General features: G+C 41.8%; 1 protein-coding gene across 1 annotated transcript in view; it reads right to left on the bottom strand.

Moving 5' to 3' along the window:
- Positions 1–20,976, bottom strand: part of suclg2 (succinate-CoA ligase GDP-forming subunit beta) — a 161,714-nt gene that overhangs the window by 110,084 nt on the left and 30,654 nt on the right. The window contains exon 4 of the mRNA XM_056301706.1: positions 4,207–4,348. Coding sequence (XP_056157681.1) covers positions 4,207–4,348 — 142 coding nt within the window. The remainder of the gene's footprint in view (positions 1–4,206; positions 4,349–20,976) is intronic.

Here is a 20,976-nt window from a genome sequence, read left to right as displayed (position 1 = left end):
TGAAAACTTTCTGGCAGAAAGCCATGAAGGCAAGCCAATCAGAGGCATGCAAACACTTTCATCACATGGAAGTTCAGCTCTGGCAAAGCAATCATTGCTGGTTGATGTAAAAATGCACCAATACAGACCACTTCCGGTGCATCAGCACAGAAATGCAGCGCAGGAATGTCACCCCAGACACTGGATTTAAAACTCTGGTATATTGCAGAACACAGAGATTTACCTTGCGGCGATAGGCTTAATCATCATTGTGTGAACTCGTTTGGCAAGGGCTTGAATGTCACAGACATTCATTTATATGTAAAAGTCCTGCATTCTAGCTTTAAGTACAAATGAATCAATGGTTGCACAGTATGAATGAGACAAGTTAAAAAAAAAGCACCTCCCAGGGATACAGTATAAAAAAGGTTAATAAAAACATGCAGACCACTGTAGACAAATTTTAGGATTAAAAAGGCCAATGTCAGGCTTTTAGCACTAACTCTAAAACTCGCATTACTTCACTGGACAGTACAGTACATAGTACAGGTGGCTCTCCATAAAGTGTCATGCCTTGTCACATACACACAAGGTCTGGGACAAGTGCTTCTGGGGCATTAGGATAGAGCGACAGCAGGAGGGAGTGTATCTGTCACTCATACTGTCCCAGCAGAGCACAAATAACCAGGATTTAGTTGCCTCCCTGCTCATCCAACCCAGTATGGGGCCACAGAGAGTGACTCTGCTTTCTATGAGCCATTAGCTGGTTATGAGCCACCAATCTGCCTGAAGGCAAACTCTTCCCACAGAGTTGTCATCTCAGTGACAGGGAATCATTGATCCATATCGGACCTTTTTTAAGAGTTAAGGTTTAAAAGTAATGGAGTCTCTGAATTTACTTGTTCTAAATGGTAATAGGGCCATTCAGTCTGGGTCCACTTTGGGACAGTTGGACCACTCTACTGTATGTGAGAGGAGTGGACGGCTAGAAAGCTTAGCTCCAATTGAACTGTCAGCTTCACCATTTCATGGTTAAGTGAGTGTAGCAGAGGGGGGAATCTTGGTGTCTCTGTGCGTGTGTGTGTGTGTGTGTGTGTGTGTGTGTGTGTGTGTGTGTGTGTGTGTGTGTGTGTGTGTGTGTGTGTGTGTGTGTGAAGAGAGTGCGTACAAGTCTGAGCTTACTGAAAGTGCATGCAGCCACGCAAGAGTGGTCCCTTCTATTCTGCATGTTTCGAGCTGAAGCCTCACAGAGGGATATCAGCAACCTGGTGAAATCCATCTGAGTTCAGCATGGTCACTTAAGATGCTTCAACCTCCCCACCCCGCTGCACTATTAAGTGCCATAGCTTATGCCCTGCCCAGAGGAAACTGAGGACAACAGATCCAGGACCGGTGTCAAAGTCTGCTTCTCTCTCCCCGTGATGTTCCACCTCAATGAAACTCAACTAAAGAGATTACCCTTTCCTCTTCCACACTCTCCATCATGTTCATGTATGACCGAACACGGCTGAGGATTGTACCGTACGCAAATGAGAGTCAGCATATAAACTCACCCTGTGTATCTGAACAAAGGAAGCATTGCTTGCTGCTCACTTGCTTTCATTGTGAGCCAGCGGAGATCACTTGGTACAAGCATGGTGTGGGAAACGCACACCATGTGAGGAAAACGCGCTCGCATGCACACAAATACACACCAACACAGTGACATTGACCAAACCCATTGTGTTTGTGAGGAGATAAGCAGAGATTACAACAGCCAAAGGCTCTGTCCAGCTGAGGTCCACTAAGGGAGCCGTGTCTGGCACTGGATCTGTCGGGCCGTCCGTCCCCGTCTACCTCCCCATGCACTAAGCTCCTTTTTCTCTCCATTTCTCCCTCCACCGAGCAGTGCTGGGACTGTCAGGGGGAAAAAAAAGCTATCTCCTCCACCTCCTTCTCTTGTACCTATTCAGTTTATCTTGGGCTACATCTTAACCAGGGCTACTGAGAGCAGAAAGAACCCCAGGCAAATCAACGGAACCCAGCAGCAACAGCAGGAGCAGCAAAATGTTGGCTGACAACTGAGCCAGTTGTGCTATCACACATACACTAGCTGTAGCTGTTGCTGGGAGAGAATGCTGAATAAAATATAAAGCTAAGGGTGTGGTATTTTGTATGAGTTGGACATTTTTGGTGAGTGGGAGGAAATTATAGCAGGCAAGGCATGGCAGAGGAGGAAAGTGTGTGTGTGTGTGTGTGTGTCTCTTGGGTGGGGGGGTGTCTTTTGTGTGTGAAAACACAGGTAGGTGTTTTAATCTGTCTTTCCTCTTGTGAATGTGCAATATGTGTGCACATACATGTTGGAATAGAGCAGCTGAATTAGATTCAGTCAGGCCCATGCATAGCTTTGCATGTGGGAGCACTAATCAAATTATAAGGAGACTAAGAAAAAATACACCAAATAACCATGCATGAGAAACCGAACATGAGAGGGTGTGAAACAAATTAGAGTGATTAAGCGCAGTGATGAAAAACTGAGCAGGCACAACCACTAAGCGCAAGAAACACGGGCTCCCGAACCAAGGCAAACAGTATCAAGACGCGATTTAACTTGATAAGATTTCAACCAGAATTAGCCACAGCCATTTGCATGTCCCCTAGCCGGGCCAAAGAACCATCACAAAACAGCTCAGTTTGTAGGAGGGGAACACAATGGGATGATCACAGTTTACCAAACTCCAGTTTATCCACTCTTGGAAACACGTTCGAAATCAGAGAGAACAAATAAGGACTGAATAATTTTGAGAGAAGCATCATAATGATTATCCTATAGCTTAGCATCTGAGATTACAGATGTCTTGATTTGAAGTTCTTTTAACAGGTCGGTTCCGTTTAGGAGAAGCGTCTCCCTTTCGCTTGCTGTATCAATGGAGACAGAATATGTGCATGTGTGTGTGTGATTGCACACGTGTATGCATGGGCATGCCTATTTGTGTGTAATTCACTACCATATCAATGGAGTAGAGTGTGTACATACGTATACTGCTGAGCCAAAACATTATAACCACTCACAGGTGAACCGAATAACATTGATCATCGCCAAACAAGGGCACATGTCAAGGTCTGGGTAGATTAGATGGTAAGCGAACAATAATTTCTCGTAGTCAACATGTTGGATGAAGGAGAAATGAACAGGAGTAAAGACCTGAGCAAGGCTTGTGGGGTGTTCCCAGTCAGCAGCGGTGAGTACCTACTGACAGTGGTCCGAGGAGAGACAAACCACAAATGGTGACAGGGTGTTAGGCGCCCAAGGTTCATCGATGCACGAGGGCAATGAAGGCTATCCTGTCTGGTCTGAACCAACTGAAGGTCTACTGTGACACAAGTCACAGAAAATGTTAATGTTGGTTACTGGAGGAACGTGTCACAACACAGTGCATCATGCCCTGCTGCATATGGGGCTGCATAGCCGCAGACCAGTCAGAGTGCCCATGATGACCCCTGTCCATCGTCGAACGCGCCTACAATGGGCACGCGAGCATCAGAACTGCACCTTGGAGCAGTGGAAGAAGGTTGCCTGGTCCGATGAGTCCCGTGTATGTGTGTGCCGTTTACCTGGGGAAGTGATGTACTTTGTGGGTAGATGACAAGCCGGTGGAGGGAGTGTAATGCTCTGGGCAATGTTCTGCTGGCAAACCCTGGGGCCGGCCATTCATGTGGACATCAATGTGACACCTAACTACCTAAACATCGTTACAGACCAGGTACACCCCTTCATGGCAACAGTATTCCCTGATGGCAGTGGCCTCTTTCAGCAGGGTAATGCACCCTGTCACATTGTTCAGGAATGGTTTGAGGAACGTGAAGTGTTCAAAGTGTTACCCTGGCCTTCAAATTCTCCAGATCTCGATCCGATTGAGCATCTGTGGGATGTGCTGGACAGACAAGTCTAATCCATGGCAGCTTTACCTCGCAACTTACAGGACTTGAAAGACCTACTACTAACGTTTTGGTGCCAGATACCACAGCACACCGTAGGGGTCTTGTATAGTCCATGCCTCGGCAGGTCAGCACTGTTTTGGCAGCACAAGGAGGACCAACAGCATATTAGGCAGGTGGTCATAATGTTTTGGCTCATCAGTGTATATATGTATGTATAAGTGTGTGTGTGTGTGTGTGTGTGTGTGTGTGAACACTTCATGTGTGCGCGCGTGCGCACACGCATATGCACACATGTTCTCTACTTACTGAGTCTCTTTGCAGCCTCCAGGGCCTCGGAGGCTGTATCAGCCACATAGAATCGCTGAACAGCCACACCACTCTCCTGCATCAACTTCTTGCTCTGGTACTCTTGGAGGTTCAGCCATCTCCTGGGACTCAGACGTGTGCACTGAAAGGTAGAGGAGGAACAAGCAGAAGGAGACAGGGCAAACGAATGAGTGAATAAGTATGGAGGCCATCTTGCAGAAAATGGGTAAAGGTCACAATCCCGAGAGTTGCCATTTTGTCTTAATTTACTGACATCCATATGGCCATGCTTGTAGTTAAAGTGGTGTTTGACTACTCTAAATCCCATAGATCCAGTGCTCCCAACCACCAAACACAAGGGAAGAAGATATTTTTGAAAGTGAATTAAAGCTGTTGATGTTGTATCTGTTGGTAAGCTTTCTACAAGCTTGTTCCGCCATATCTGGTTGTTAGCCACCACAGCTTTGCTTCTTCTAAAAACTTGCATTGCCTTTTTCTTTCGCATTTGGCGGCTATAATGAAGATGTAAAATGCTATGCACCACACCGTTTTTCTGGGAAAGTTCTACCATACAGTAACCACCAAAATCAGCAAGTACACAAATAGATGTTTGAATATATATAGATTAGCTATTTTCTCAAATGTGCCAGATAATATTAAAAAAAGATGTTTGCATTTCAAAGTTTCAGGATTGCAACTAACACAGTCATACAATTTTTCAGTCTCAGGGGGTCCTTCTAGACACAACTCAGAGAAAAAAAGGTGGAACAAAACGTGTACTTTGTGATGGAGTGATTTTGGCAGAATACAATAAAAGGTGTCAAACATCTCCCTCAGAGTACCTTCCCTTCTCCACAAAACTCCTCCACCACCTGCCCCACACCTCCACAAAAAAAAAAGAAGAAGAAGAAGAAGAAGAAAATTCTGGCTCCTCTTGAAAGTAATGAGCCAGCCAGCCGGGTCTAAGCTGTAGGGTTGCTCTGAAACCGTTCTGCTCCATCAGCAGAGACAGGCCCTGTCAGCTCCAGCTGTTGCTGCTATTAAAAAGACATTGGCTTTCTAATGTGACAGTGACACAAACTGTAAGGTTAGACTCCCTCAGCACAGTCAAATACCGCTGTGAGTACATGTGTGTGCATGCATCCATGTTGATGTGTTCACAGGGAAAATGACAGCCGTTAAGGAGAGAAAGGTCATTAAGGGGAAATGAACGCAGGAACTGCTTGGTAAATGACACCGTACAGCAAGCTTAGTTTCCAACACACACAATGCTGTGGAGGTGGTCCCACAAGATGGTAAAGATCAGGATTTCATTCCATCGCATTGCTGAGCTAAGTAGAGGTAGACTCAATTGAGGTGTAATCCACTGCTATATCTAATTTCAGTTGCACTAACCTACACATAAAAAGAATATTCACTAAAAAAGATGCCCTATCAGTGATGCAATGAAAATATTTTTCTTAATAAAATGTAAAGTAAAGTGACAGAAAGTTGAAACAGTTCATCTGGACACAACATGAGCGAGAAACATTTCATCACTCATCTAAGTGACCCCTTCAGTCTAAGGGCCCAGACGTACCAAACTGATATCAGAGAACTAGTGGCGACGAAGGCCGACTGTTGTGTTGCCTCATGTCGCCTGTGTCTGGCCCTAAAAGTAGCACTTGAACACACCGCAAAGACTAGAGCCAACGGCCAACTAGCATGTACGTTCTGCGCCTGCGTGAGAGGAAATAACTCTCCATACCAGCAGGCGGCGTTAGTCTCTATTCATCATTAAACATTTGAAACCGGAAGACCCAGGACTGTAAATAAAGCAGCGCTTGCTTACCATTTTCACTCAGCTCTTGTTCACTACAGACAGTGTCGTAATATAGCTACGTCTAGTCGAGAATCTACTACTACTACTACTACTACTACTACTACTACTACTACTTTCGGCTGCTCCTGTTAGGGGTCGCCACAGCGGATCATTCGTTTCCATTTCTTTATGTTTATGTTTCTTTAATTAGATGTATTCTCGACTACTTCTAGTCGAGAAAACGTCTGATAAAAACTTGCAAAGGGCACGACTGGCGTTGTCGGCCCTTGGTCTTTTGGTTGTGGAAGAAGAAAGAAAGAGGCGGAGGCGGAATATAAGAAGAAATCGCACAAAATGGGTGACATCATGGATACTACAGCGACAGGCTCGAGGGGCTTTCCAGAACCTGTGTCGAGAACTGGAGATAAATTAAACCTCCGATTTTAAAAATTTCACTCAGCTCTTTCCTGTTCAGAGCCTTCTGTGTGTGGCCTCTTGACTTCGTCGTTTGATTGCTTTCATAAGTTCTGTTTCTCTTCTCGTGCACTGATTCGCTAAGCTGAATAGCCAATCAAAGTGATCTCTCTCCCCGACCGGCCAACAGGGGTCCGACTAGTGCCAACGGTGCAGGACACAATGCAAAAACTAGGGCCACAGATGCTCATAGATGGCCCGACATTGGCCAACCGTCGGCCTGGTATGTCACGGCCTTTAACTGACTGCAGGTATCCCCACCCTTGTAAACAACACAGTGGTGTAACGACGGAAATGAACAGTTTCATACGCAAATTAGCATGAGCATTGACTAGAGTTTCAATGGTCATGTGTACTATTCACAGAGGATTTGGGAATGGTTGCAATCACAGCATTGTAAGATGGGATGGCGACGGATGTACCCCCCGGTTCAGGGATGGTTGTTCCCTCTTCACATAGATGGCCTCATTGACTCTCTGTTCAAACCAGCATTACTACCTATCAAGGATGTACACATGGGGACCACCGGTTCCAATCCCCATGTTCTTTGGCTTGGTCAGGCATCCCTACAGACAGTTGGCCATGTCTGCGGGTGTGAAGCCGGATGTAGGTATGTGTCCTGGTCGCTGCACTAGCGCCTCCTCTGGTCGGTCAGAGCACCTGTTCAGGGGGGAGGGAGAACTGGAGGGAATAGTGTGATTCTCCCATGCACTACGTCCACCCGGCAAAACTCCTCACCGTCAGGTGAAAAGAAGTGGCTGGCGACTCCACATGTATCAGAGGAGGCATGTGGTAGTCTGCAGCCCTCACCGGATCAGCAAGGGGGTGGAGCAGCGACAGAGATGGCTTGGAAGAGTAGGGTATTTGGCCAAGTACAACTGGGGAGAAAAAATGGGGGGAGGGGATCCAAATAAATAAATAAATGTTGTGTCCAGATGAACTGATTCAACTTTCTGTGATTTTCTTACCTGGATTATTGAGCATGCATAAAGACGTAAGGTAAAGTGATTCTAGCATTTTAGTGCCATTTTAAGAGTTTTAAGCATATTTTTACGATTGTCAGGATAATATTGTGAATCGCAATTATTTTGGCCAGGATAATTGTGATGTGAAATTCTCATATTGTTCCACCCCTATTCAACACAGTGATTCAAGGGAAATGCTGGGGTATTCAAATTACAACAGGACAATTTAGCACTCAATCAGTTCCTCTTCCTCACCCTTGCTAATTAGGACAAATTTAACCAGACAGGGTAGAACTAATTATTGAAATCTGCTGGTGTAGTCTTGAGTTTAAGAGAAAACATATCCCTCCATGGCACATTGCTGAATAACACTGTTCTTGTTCCATACCCTAACCCAACAACAAACTTGGACTGAAAGCCCAATATATTAAAGGAAAGAAAAAGAGAGAAACTGGGAAAACTATCAACTTTCAAGTAAAAAAAAGATAAAAATGGAATTGGGAAATTGGATAGGATTAAAATGTATTACTCTAAAGTCGGTATATTTCAAACCCACATTGAATTCAAACTTCGTTTTAATCTCCAGTTGTCTCGTCAAATGACAAACGAATTATGACTCTAAGTAAAAAATGTATTAAACTCATCGGACCTTGCCCTGTGATGGCCTGGCGGCCTGGTCCAGGGTGTCTCCCCGCCTGCCACCCAATGACTGCTGGAGTAGGCTCCAGCATCCCTGCCACCCTGAGAGCAGGATAAGCGGTTCAGATAACGGATGGATGGATGGATGACCACACCTTTTGTGAATTCCACTCATAAAATTCACCCTACTGCCTGTTAACCACTCATATGCACAGCTTTACTGTTGGTTTTCTTGTCACTATGGATCTCGTAGAGGTCAATAGACTAAACTACTTTTATCTTAATAAATACTTCACCTTTAAGTACAAAAGTGCTTTATAACATCAGTGTTGGGGTAACTAAGTTGTTCACCGAATTATTTTTGTTTTGTTTGTTTTACATGCACAGATTATCAACTGCAATACATTTTAATCTCCAAAGCCTATGGATAGATTGTCACATGAGATGCCCATCCTTTAGAAATAGCCATATTCATAAATACTTTACATAAAGCAAAATAGTATTTCACAACAACAATGCGAGGGTAACATTTCACTTCAAAATGATACCAGACCACTTCAGAGTCACTCGAAAAATATCAACACAATGTGATGTGGAATTTCAAAATTAAAGCTCTCTAAAATGTCATATATAAGCTACGTTTCCTATGAATTCAGATTAGAAATAAAAGGAAACTGCTTGTTTTCACAGTCCAATTTAACTTTAGACTGACAGCACACCACCTCACAATGTCACTAAGGGAATATCAGCACAATCTGATATGAAATTTCAAAATTAAAGCCCTCTAAAATGTCATATATGACCTACTATGTTCCCTCTGAATTCAGATTAGAATTAAAAGGAAACTGCCTGTTTCCACAGACCAATTTCACTTCAGACTGACAGCACACCCCCTCACACTGTCACTCAGAAAATATCAGCACAATCTTCCCCGAATTTCAGAATTAAAGCCCTCTGAAATGTCATATGAGCTATGTTACCTCTGAATTCAGATTAGAATTAAAAGGAAACTGCTTGTTTCCACAGTCTAATTTCACTTCAGACTGACAGCACTTGACCTCACATTGTCACTAAGGAAATAGTAGGGCTGGCCCCGAATATTCAGCTACCCGGACAATCGTTCATTGAATAGGTATATAAGTACTGGGTCTTCAATTTTGGGAGTCGGATTAGCCTATTAATAAAGGTGAACTGGAAAAATGCATTTCGTCAGCACATTTTTGTACTATATTCATTATTTTCAATTGCACTGTTAAAATGTGGATATATACACCATCTCAGCTTGGGCGTATGACATCCCTCTCACTCAGAGCAGTGACATCACGCTTCACTTCACGTTGGCCGTTAAAGGGAAGACAAAATGCCATAAGAGCTCAGCTGTGCTGTGGTTATTATAAATGTGCTACCTTGTTCTATTTGTTACAGTTCGTTCATTTATTTTCCGTTCTTTACTGCGTCGGTAAATGGTAAAGATAATAATTGTACTTCTGACTGATTTGTGATTTCTTTGTCAGAAAATTTTCAGAGTATTACACTTTAAGTCTACTATTACAGCTATCTCATTATATGTATCGTTATAACAGAAATATGGGTGTTTTGTATCTCTGTTTGACTCTTGTTAGGTTCAGGTTGTAAAACGTTGTCGGCTTAGGCTAATAGCTGACTGAAATCTGGAACTGGAGTTGGTCCCCACACACTGCACTGCGCCTGCCCACTGTTCCTAGTGTATAGGAAGGATTAGATGCAGAGGACAAGATTCGCGAGCACTGAGAAATGACAATAAAGAAATTCTAAATAAATATGGATCTTATAAATCTCAAATCTTAAAATTTGTTGGAGCTAGTATGCTGTTTCTGTGCTTCTGTTTCACAGCGCTTTGTCGGGCGTCGTCTCAGATTCGGAGCCTATTATTATGAGCATTTACATACGTCTATAATTTATCCATAAGAAAAAAAATGTCACGAGCTTTTATTATGTCACAAGAAGTGCATACATAGGACCTCATTCAACCAAATCCCTTCATATTACAAACATGTATCAAAAACACCAAACCTTTTGGAAAAGGTTTTTCATTAACAAATAACACCGACAAAAATAATGTAGAACAAATGAATCCTTAACAATTAATGCCTTTAATTAAATTGAAAGATACATCTTGCACCATTATGCTGTCCATCTCAGCTGAGAACAGAAAAATGTCTGGCTGAGTCCTTCCCGAGTCACCCCCCCCAGCTCCGAATATTCACTGTTGATTATGACTGAAGCTCAGGAGCCCTCAAAAATGGCATTCAGCACTCAAAAAAACTATTTAACCCATAAGTTAAAGCTTATGTATTTCAATTACATGTACATTTTCCATCCAATTTGATCACATAACTTCGATGTAAAATACGACATTTCAAGAAGAAAAATGTCATATTTTACATTGGCGTTATATGATCAAATTGGATGGAAATTTTACATGTGATTAAAATACATAAGTTTTATTTAACTTATGGGCTTATTTATTTTATTTTATTTTTTGCAGCCCTAGCAAATATCAGCACAATTGAATAAAAAATTTCAAATTATAATCCTCTAAAATGTAATGTATTAACTATGTTCCCTCTGAATTCAGATTAGAATTAAAAGGAAACTGCCAGTTTCCACATAGCGATTTCACTTCAGACTGACAGCACCCCACCCCACAGTGTCACTCAGAAAATATCAGCACAATCTGATGTGGAATTTCAAAATTAAAGCCCTCTAAAACGTCATTATGAGCTATGTTCCCTCTGAATTTAGACTAGAATTAAAATGTCTATTTCTACAGACCAGTTTCACTTCAGACTGACAGCACACCACCTCACAGTGTCACTCAGAAAATATCAGCACAATCTTCTGGGAATTTCAGACATAAAGCTCTCTAAAATTTCATATATGAGCTATATTACCTCTGAATTCAGATTAGAATTAAAAGTTAACTGCCTGTTTCCACAGACCAATTTCGCTTCAGACTGACAGCACACCACCTCAGGGTCACACAGAAAATATCAGCACAATCTTCTGTGAATTTCAGAATTAAAGCCCTCTAAAATGTCGTATATGAGCTATATTACCTCTGAATTCAGATTAGAGTTAAAAATTAACTGCTAATTTCCACAGTCCAATTTCAATTCAGACTGACAGCACTTGATCTCACAGTGTCACTAAGAAAATATCAGCACAATCTGATATAGAATTTCAAACTTAAAGCCCTCTACAATGTCATGTATGAGCTATGTTCCCTCTGAATTCAGATTAGAATTAAACGGAAACTGCCTGTTCCCACAGACCAATTTCACTTCAGACTAACTGCATACCACCTCACAGTGTCACACAGGAAATATCAGCTCAGTTTGATGAAAATTTCAAAATTGAAGACCTGTAAATGTCATATATGAGCTGTGTTCCCTCTGAATTCAGATTAGAATTAAAAGGAAACTGCCTAAAATGAAATTGATCTGTGGAAACATGCAGTTTCCTTTTAATTCTAAGCTGAATTCAGAGGGAACATACAGTGGATATAAAGAGTCTACACACCCCTGTTAAAATGATATGTTTTTGTTTTTTTTATGTAGAAATGAAACCATGATAAATCATGTCAAAACTTTTTCAACTTTTTATGAAATTGCAACCTATAAAAACAAAGTGAAAAACAATCAGAGATTTTAGGGGGAAAAAGGAAAAACAAAAAACGAACAAACTGGTTGCATAAGTGTGCACACTCTTTTGTAATTGGGGATGTAGCTGTGTTCAGAATGAACAAATCCCATCCAAACTCATGCTAAATAGTAGTTAGTATACACCTACCACCAATTAAAGTGACTCTGATTAACCCCAAATAAAGTTCAGCTGTTCCTGTAGGATTTTTCTGACATCTTGGTTGCATCCAACTGCTCCACAAAGAGCTTACAAGCATGAACATCTTATTGTTGAATGGTATCGATCAGGAGAGGGGTACAAAAGAAGTTCCAAGGCATTAGATATACCATGGAAAACAATGAAGACAACCATCAGCACAAAATATGGCATAACAGTGATATTACCAAGAACAGGATGTCCCTCCAAAATTGATGAGAAGAAGAGGAGAAAACTGATCAGAGAGGCTACCAAAAGGCCTAGGCCAACATTAAAGGAGATGTGGGAATTTCTGGCAAGTACTAATCTCGGAACCCAGAAACTAAAACGTCTAACAATGATTTAGCTCTGGTGACAACTGCCAATATTTTGGGGCTTCCCATGTGTAGCTGGTGGCTGCTCGCTTCCGTTTACTATGAAGACTTCCTCGTCTCTGCGTCCGTCATTATTTACAGTCGGAATAGCAACTTGAGACACGAGAATGGAGTTGGAGTTGAGAGATGACGTCTACGATCAGATTGTTTCACAAGTAGTCGTCCCGACGAGTCGAATGTTTCTCCACACAACACACAAACATCGATACTTCTTGTAGGTTTTTTGGTCCAAATGACATTTCGGGCCAATGTATTCCACCTCTTTCATGCCCCACAGGGGCTGTAACCAACATGAAACCAAAGCATGTCCCTGTAGAAATTGCCACTCAAACATGACAGGTCAATATTACTCAGACTAAAATGGAAACCAGATGCTTTCAATACCAAAATCTTGACCTGTACCTATCAGATTGAGTGACGCTGAATGACGCTGTGAGGTGGTGTGCTGTCAGTCTGACATGAAACTGGTCTGTGGAAACAGGCAGTTTCCTTTTCATTCTAATCTGAATTCAGAGGGAACATACTCATATATGACATTTTAGATGGCTTTAATTTTAAAATTCCACATCGGATAGAGCTGATATTTTCTGAGTGACATTTTGAGGTGGTCTGCTACCATTGTGAAGTGAAATTGGTAGGTGGAAACAGGAATTTTCTCAATGACAGTCTGTCATTTTGGTGCTTAAAAGTCACATTGGTCTTTTGAAATATATTCTTTATTATTAAGTTTCACTAATTATTCATACAAATGAATTGAAAAAGCCTCAATTCTCAAAGCCTCAGTTTTCTCTGAAATACACTTTACAGGTAGTGGTCATTATCACTATCAATTTTATTTAATATTTATTCATTTTTGTATTTATTTGTGTTTTTATTTATCCATTCATTCATTCATTCATTCATATTGACTGGTTGACTGTGAAATCACGTTTACCGTAAGGTAACTAACTTTTATTTTGAAATAATTTCTTACACGCGCTTACCATAATGCCTAGTATATATACGCATTACAAAACAACGAGCAAGCTGGCTAGACTGCAGTTTTAATAGCATAGTTTATCCCCACCTGTTTTGTTCGTTTGGAGGCTGCAAGCAGAGACAACCTTCTCTGACGCCATCAGACTTTTCTTTTTTTTTTTATCGTATCGGACAGCTGTTCAGCCTGTCTTTACAACTTATTGCTCAGCAAAGATCCCAAGGTTATTTGTTTTGTTTAATTGAAGGAGAGTGGCCTACAGGCTGTAATGTTTCAGTAAAATTATATTTTCACATTAATGCTCATGCAAATTGGTCATGTTAGAATCTTATGCCGGCACTACTCATTTGCAAAAACGGCAAATTACTTTAGGTTCTTCTGGTTACGTCCGGTTTAATACCAAAATAATCTCATGTAGGGGATTGTTCCCCCCCCCCCACAAAAAGCTCTTCCGTGATTCCTTTCCCTCAAAATGGACAGTGTGGGGGGGGTGTTGGCAATCGCTGATTGGGCTGACAGTGGCCCCGGTAGGAAAATTTTTACGTATCGCCCAACCCTAGCATGTGTGTGTGAGGAAGTGTGAATAGTACACTCCATCACCACCCATATGCGACAGACGACCAATGGGGCATTTGGATATGTGTGTGCATGTGTGTGCGTGAATGAATGAGTGAGTGAGGTGAGGGAGAGAGAGCATTTCAACTGAACAAAACAGTGAGGCCTACTTGCAGAGATATCAAAGTGTTCAAAGTGTTTTAGATGGTTCCCTTAATTTTGATACCCTCATGATGTGTTGAATCCCTGCCCTGGAATGTGAAATGCTTCTGGGAGAAACACTTGTTTTTATTCAAACCGAAATTATCCAAATCTGTAGCATTTCATCTTTGCACCATTTTTTTTGTTTTACATTTTAAGCACATAAAATCGTATTGCAGTTTATACCACAATGTAATATTCCGATTTTTTTCTTCTTCTCAATATGGAGATGGGAGTAAAAGTGTGCTTGTGTGAGTGCATGTATTCGAGACACAACGCTAATCCCATTCAAAAACCACTACAAGCTCAGACAATGAATGAATAATGAAAGTGTATTTCAAGTGCAACAAAGACTGAAAGGCTGATCAAACAAGTCACATTTTATAAAGACACTTTCTGAAACAAAAAAAGATCCTGATACAACCGAGATGATTTTGTGTGCTCCTGTGTATGGGCATGAATGTGTGAAAGCTGCCATCTAGGTCACGGGTTTTGAAGAGCTCGACAAGGTCGCTGCAATATGTGCTTTTTGAAGTTGTCACCGTGTCCATCATTCATGAGGATTAAAAGAATGGAAGCACAGATGGTGGGAAGAGGTCCACTTATTCACCACTACCTCAAACAATGGGATGGGGCGACAGGGTTTGGGAGGGGGGGTGCATTGTACTCTGACCTAAAGTAACTCTTAACACCCATTCCTAACATAACATGATGCGAGCAAGTGAGCGAGTACGATGGCAAATTAGGGTGATTGTAGGTAAAAAAAAACAAAAACATTATGGAGCCGGGGGAGGGTGGGGGAGTAATATTCCAAGGAAAAACTCAAGATTAAACATTAAAGTCATAATTTCAGATTAAAGTCGAAAATTTACAAGAAAAAAAAAACTCAGGTCAATGAAACACATTGCTTCACTTTGCAAGGGTGGATCAACCTCATCACACCACAGACCCCTGACCCTAATCCCAGAGCCCTTTAGTGTTGTACTGCCGGGCACTTAAGATGCTGCACTCTTAGAAGCTCCACACCTTGAGGATCAATTAATTTTGTGATCTGTAGTATTGTGTCCCGCTGCACCTCAAATCCCATTTGAATTGCTTGTAGATGTAACCAGCTGATAGCCTTGCATCTGTCCACTGCGTTTTAGTTCTTGATGCACAAAAACTATCACCTCATCCAAATCAGTATGCTGTTTTCTTCTGAATAGGCCCATTTCACGGTAATGTCTCTTCAAAGTCCGGATGCATATGACAATATGGTGAATCTTGGCTAAAATCACGAGCATTTCCTTATTTTTAAATCCAAAGTATTATTTGATTAGGTCATCCACTGCATACATAATAAATGGCAAGCAGAGATGTCTGTGGTGTGATGAGGTTGATCTCCTTGTAAAGTGAAAGGATGTGGTTCCTTACCAAAAAAAGAAAACCAAAAAGGAAAAAAAAAACCGAAAAAAAACCCCCTATTTTTACAAGTTTTTTCCCCTGTAAATTTGTGATTTAATCTCAGAGAATTTCTGAGTTATTTCTTGCAAATTTATGACTTTATTATCTCAGAGATCAGTTTTTTTCCTCTTAAATTTGCGACTAATCTCAGAAATTGAGTTCTTTCTCAGAATATTAACCCCGTCCCCCAGCTCCGATTTTTTTTGTCGTTTTGTTTTTTTACCTACAAGCAGGCGTGACTGGCCATCTGGAAGTTTGGGAATTTTCCCAGTGGGCTGGTCTTGTGAGGGCAGGTCTTTTTTTCTCAACCCAGGCATTATATATTCAATAGCCGCAGCGACACAGCTGGTGCAACCTGTAATAGCAGGTAGCAGTTGTCATCACAAGTGAAAGTCTCTAGCACTCGGACAGTTTGTATCCAGCACTCGTTAAAAGTATCTAGCACTCAGGCAGTTAGTATCCAGCACTCGTTAAAAGTATCTAGCACTCAGGCAGTTAGTATCCAGCACTCGTTAAAAGTATCTAGCACTCAGGCAATTAGTATCCAACACTCGTTAAAAGTATCTAGCACTCAGGCAGTTAGTATCCAGCACTCGTTAAAAGTATCTAGCACTCAGGCAGTTAGTATCCAGCACTCGTTAAAAGTATCTAGCACTCAGGCAGTTTGTATCCAGCACTCGTTAAAAGTATCTAGCACTCAGGCAGTTAGTATCCAGCACTCGTTAAAAGTATCTAGCACTCAGGCATGTAAATATGATCATTTTCTTCTAGACTACTCATAATTTTCTTTTTGCATTATAGCCTATAAGGCATATGTTCTGTGTGATATGTAAACAAAGTGTTCTTTCTGTGAATTTAGTTTGCTGTAAATATAGTGTGCTTTGTGTGAATATAGTGTGGTCCTCTGGATAGAGTCTGTTGGTTCTAATTTAGTTCTCTGTGTTTAAACACTGTTGACTCTTTGGCAATATTTTAAATTATTTTGATAATAAAAGCAGGCTATTAAGTCAAATTAGGTGTCAGGTGATCATTACATTAATTCAACTTTGAATTTTTTCTTTCTGTACAAACAAACATGGGGACAAAAACCTTGGAATATTAATCATTTTACATATTAGCATAACACAAACAAAACAAAGTAACAGACTGTTTTTTTTGTTCGTTTTTAATTCACAATTTGTTGCTAAACAAACACATTGTCAGTTCGATTTTGGAGTATCAAATTGGGTCCGCTTGACAGGAAATTCCTGGGCTATTTTTTGGTACCAGTCCGACCCTGCCTACAATGGCCCGTATATACTGTTGTAAGCGAGGGATCATTGAGTCACTCCCAGTATTTTTTTTTTGTTTTGTGGATTTATTCCCCCTTTTTCTTCCCAATTGTACCCGGCCAATTACCCCACTCTACCGAGCCATCCTGGTCACTGCTCCACCCCCTCTGCCAAACCGGGGAGGGCTGCAGACTACCATATGCTTCCTCCGATACATGTGGAGTCGCCAGCCACTTCTTTTCACCTGACAGTGAGGAGTTTCTCCAGGGGACGTAGTGCGTGGGAGGATCACACTATTCCCCCAGTTTCCCCTCCCCCCGAAAAGGCGCCCCAACCAACCAGAGGAGGCGCTAGTGCAGCGACCAGGACACACCCACATCCGGATTCGCACCCGCAGACACAGCCAATTGTTTCTGTAGGGAAGCCCGACCAAGCCGGAGGTAACACAGGGATTCGAACCAGCGATCCCCATGTTGGTAGGCATGGAATAGACTGCTACGCTACCTGGACGCCCCACTTCCTGTATTTTTAATCAACCTGTCCTAACCAGTGCCACACTTCAGATAATTGTGACGTTTCTCTTAGATGACAAATCGCTCATGGCGAATCTATTTTGGCAGTTACAGACTTCCAAGCTGTTTTCATTGGTCAAAATCCCCTCTTGTTCCCATGACAAGTTCCTGGCTTTCTACTCCAGAGTCCAGACTCCAGCATGGACGAAAAGAATGATTCGTGAGGCTGAGAAGTGACGCATTCTCTACGAATGATATAGGATAATAGGTCAGGTAAATCGGCCATATTAATTTGTTCCTAGGTGTGAATGTGTGTGTGTGCGTGTGCGCATCGGCCCTGTGATGGACTGGCAGCCTCTCCAGGGTGTCTCCAGGCCTGCCGCCCAATGACTGCTGGGATAGGCTCCAGCATCCTGTGACCCTGAGAGCAGGATAAGCGGTTTGGATAATGGGTGGATGGATGGAAGATCTAGGTACTCACTTGTTCACAACAGGAAAACAAAGGGAATAAGCAAGGGAGAGACAAAAAAAGAAAAGTGAACGTCCACTCTGAAAGACTATCAGTTCATGTTTTGTAAATTTGTGACGCTGTCAGATCCTGTCAGGATACGTTCCCAGTCGACATCACCAGACATCTGCTCCCTTATGATAAGCTAGTATGTTAGAGAGCTTAACATGGGATAAGCCTGGGTCTCTATCCAATAAGGAACTGATTAATTAGGATACATGATAATGACTATTTGCTTAAGGTTTAGTGTGTGGAAGGGTTTTAATCATCTTTCATTCCTAGCTATAGGATTGCCAGTCTTTTCAGGGAAACATTTTCCTGAAAAGGCTTTTGCTTGGCTATACAAGACAGCCATTGCTCACGGAAAGTCATATTATTCGGTATTAATTATCAGTTGAAGCCTCAATAGAGATGGAAGGACAGACTGACTTGCATGCACGTACACTAACCATTCCTCAAACATTTAGCATTTGAACACTGAGTTTTAATTAAATATCTCCATTTGTAAAGTTATTTTTCTCACTGAGTCGCTAACGGAGACGTTGATCTCAGGGTATGCTCATGTGAGTGCAGCACTGTGACAATTGCAACACAGAATACCAAAACACCAACAGTGTAAACTTAAAACTCATCTTTTTGCCTTAACCTACAATTAGTTGCCTTTAAATTAAGCATTTTACGACCTGCACTGCATGGCGGGTCAGTTTCTGTCTCAGTGAATTTACCAAGCCCTGATCCTCTGATGAGATTATAGAGTATAGATTACTGACTATTGCAAACTGTTCTCTCACGTCTTTTCTCTCTCTCTGAATGTCTTCTCCTTTCTCTTCTCCCGTGTATCTGAATGGTGTGCTGGGAGTCTCCCGTGTGCATGTGTAGTCTGTCCTCCTCCCAGGTCTCCATGGTGATGGTGGTCGCCACCTGGACACTGCTTGGAATCCCCCTCATCATATTTTTTGTCTTATAAATCCATATAATCTTGTTATCCTGTTTCAATGTTATATCCTTCTCTCACTCCGATGTGTGACTGTTTTTTTTCTTGTCTCTTCTCCCGCGTATGTGAATGGTGTCATGTGAGTCTCTCCTGTGTACATGTGTAGTCTGGCCTCCTGCCAAGTCTACATGGTGAGGGTGGTTGTGGGGCTCAGGTCCTGGGCTGTTCCGGTGCATCTGGACACTGCTTGGCATCTTCCTCAATATAGTCTTCATATATCTTATAACTCCATTATAATTCTGTTATCCTCTTTCAATTTTGCATTCTGTAAATTGTGTTTTATTCTATACACACAACATCTATTGCATGTCTGTTCATCCCGGGAGAGAGATCCTTCCTCTTTTGCCCTCCCTGAGGTTTCTCCCCATTTTTTCTCCCTGTTAAATGTTTTTTTTTTTCAGGGAGTTGTTCCTTATCCGATGCAAAGGTCTAATGACAGGATGTTGTGTTGCTGTAAAGCTCGCTGAGTCAAAATTGTAATTTGTGATATTGGACTATGCAAACAAAATTGACTTGATTTGAGTTAAATGGACTGCATAACTTTAAGTTGGCCACTGAACGTACCGCCCAAACCTCACACCGATATGCAATGTCAAGGGCTAAAAATATATGGCTGAAAACATGCAATCTCAGTGGGTAAAAATTTGATTTTATAACCCAACTTTACAATTTTCCATGACCGTAATAGTGTGTCCAGGACATTTGATCAATTTTGAGGCATTTTTCCATGACTAGTAAACTAGCTTGAACATTTCCAGGTGTTCAAGGTTTTCCATCATGTGTGGAAATCCAGAGGTAGATAAGCAATGGACCATTTGAGGTCAGGGCAGCGTGCATGGTAATCAACATTCTAAAAAATAAATAAATAAATAAGCAGCCTCCTGAGGAATGGACTGCAGAAAGCATGATAATACAATGTGCTGCACACCGTATTATCGTGCTTTCTCCATTCCAACTCCCCTATGCGCCTGACTAGAGAGTTCATTACAGCCAAAATGCTGTTTCCAAGGACGAAAAGCACATGCTAGTCTATGCTGTCCTGCATAACTGGCTATAGTAATAAGGGGCATTTGTGGGTCAGCTCAGCAACTTCGGCTGCAATTCTACGCTCTTGATATGTTTGGGCTAATGTAGTCTGTCTGAAAGTGTGTATGTGTCCATGGGTTGCTATGTTGCATTCCAGTCTGTCCTCTATAGCCCTTTATAACTGCAAATAATAATGATCTGCCTCTCAGCAGACTGCTACATAGGGTTCAATGGTGGGGAAAACATCAAATTAATCTTTGCAAAAAGCGGCACTCTAAATTAAATAACTCTTTTCCTGACATCTCCCTTCATCCCACAAGCCTCACACTGTCCTACTTTGGACACAATGTTAATTCATGCTTGTGCTCTTTGCTGGCTCAGACAAACAGTAAAATATATTTAACCTTCTTAAGAGAAAGCATAGTTGTTGTTTTTTTCTTCTCAAACAACCTAACCATCCTAAATTTGGCCAAAATGGATGGATTTTTTTTCTTTATGTGAGCAAACTGGCAGTGCAACAGTGTAAAAGTGGGAGTGTGTCCTTGTTTATGTTCCAACACAGAATCCTCTTTCTCTTGGTCCCTGGTTCCTCCACATCAACTTCACTTAAGCAGAACATACCCATCAGCCCTAACAAGGCATGTAGCAGAACAAGATCGTCCTGTTCTGTGGACTTATTTGCCTGGTGAGGTTGTTTGCAGCCCTCACCCCCCCACCCCCCTTTCTCTGCTGTTTTATCAGCTTCCTTTGCCACTTCTATCAGTTAACTTAAGGCTTATCTCTGTTGGCCAAGTATACACACGTGGATAGCTGTGCAGTGGCTTCAGAAAATGTTCCTCCCTTGTTAATTATTTTGTGTTTTGCTATGTTGCAAAGTAGAGGTCTGATAGCTCATCAGGTCCCAATGGGTCCCAACGGGTCTCGACACACTGAGTTGATTCGGGCCGGGCTCGGGCCTTTTTTTTTTCTTTTTTTTTATAGATCGGGCTCGGGTCGGACTCGGGCTCATTTAACTTCCCATATAGGTGCAGAGCAGACATAGGCCACTGTATGAAATATTGTTATATTGAATATATTATAAATATCATACATACGCATGTCCACATGCATTACACATGACAGTGGTCCATGCCATGTGTGTGTGTTTGCATG

The sequence above is a fragment of the Lampris incognitus genome, chromosome 2, assembly GCF_029633865.1.
Source record: "Lampris incognitus isolate fLamInc1 chromosome 2, fLamInc1.hap2, whole genome shotgun sequence".
Lineage (NCBI taxonomy): Eukaryota > Metazoa > Chordata > Actinopteri > Lampriformes > Lampridae > Lampris > Lampris incognitus.
This window is presented reverse-complemented; position numbering and strand designations above follow the sequence as displayed.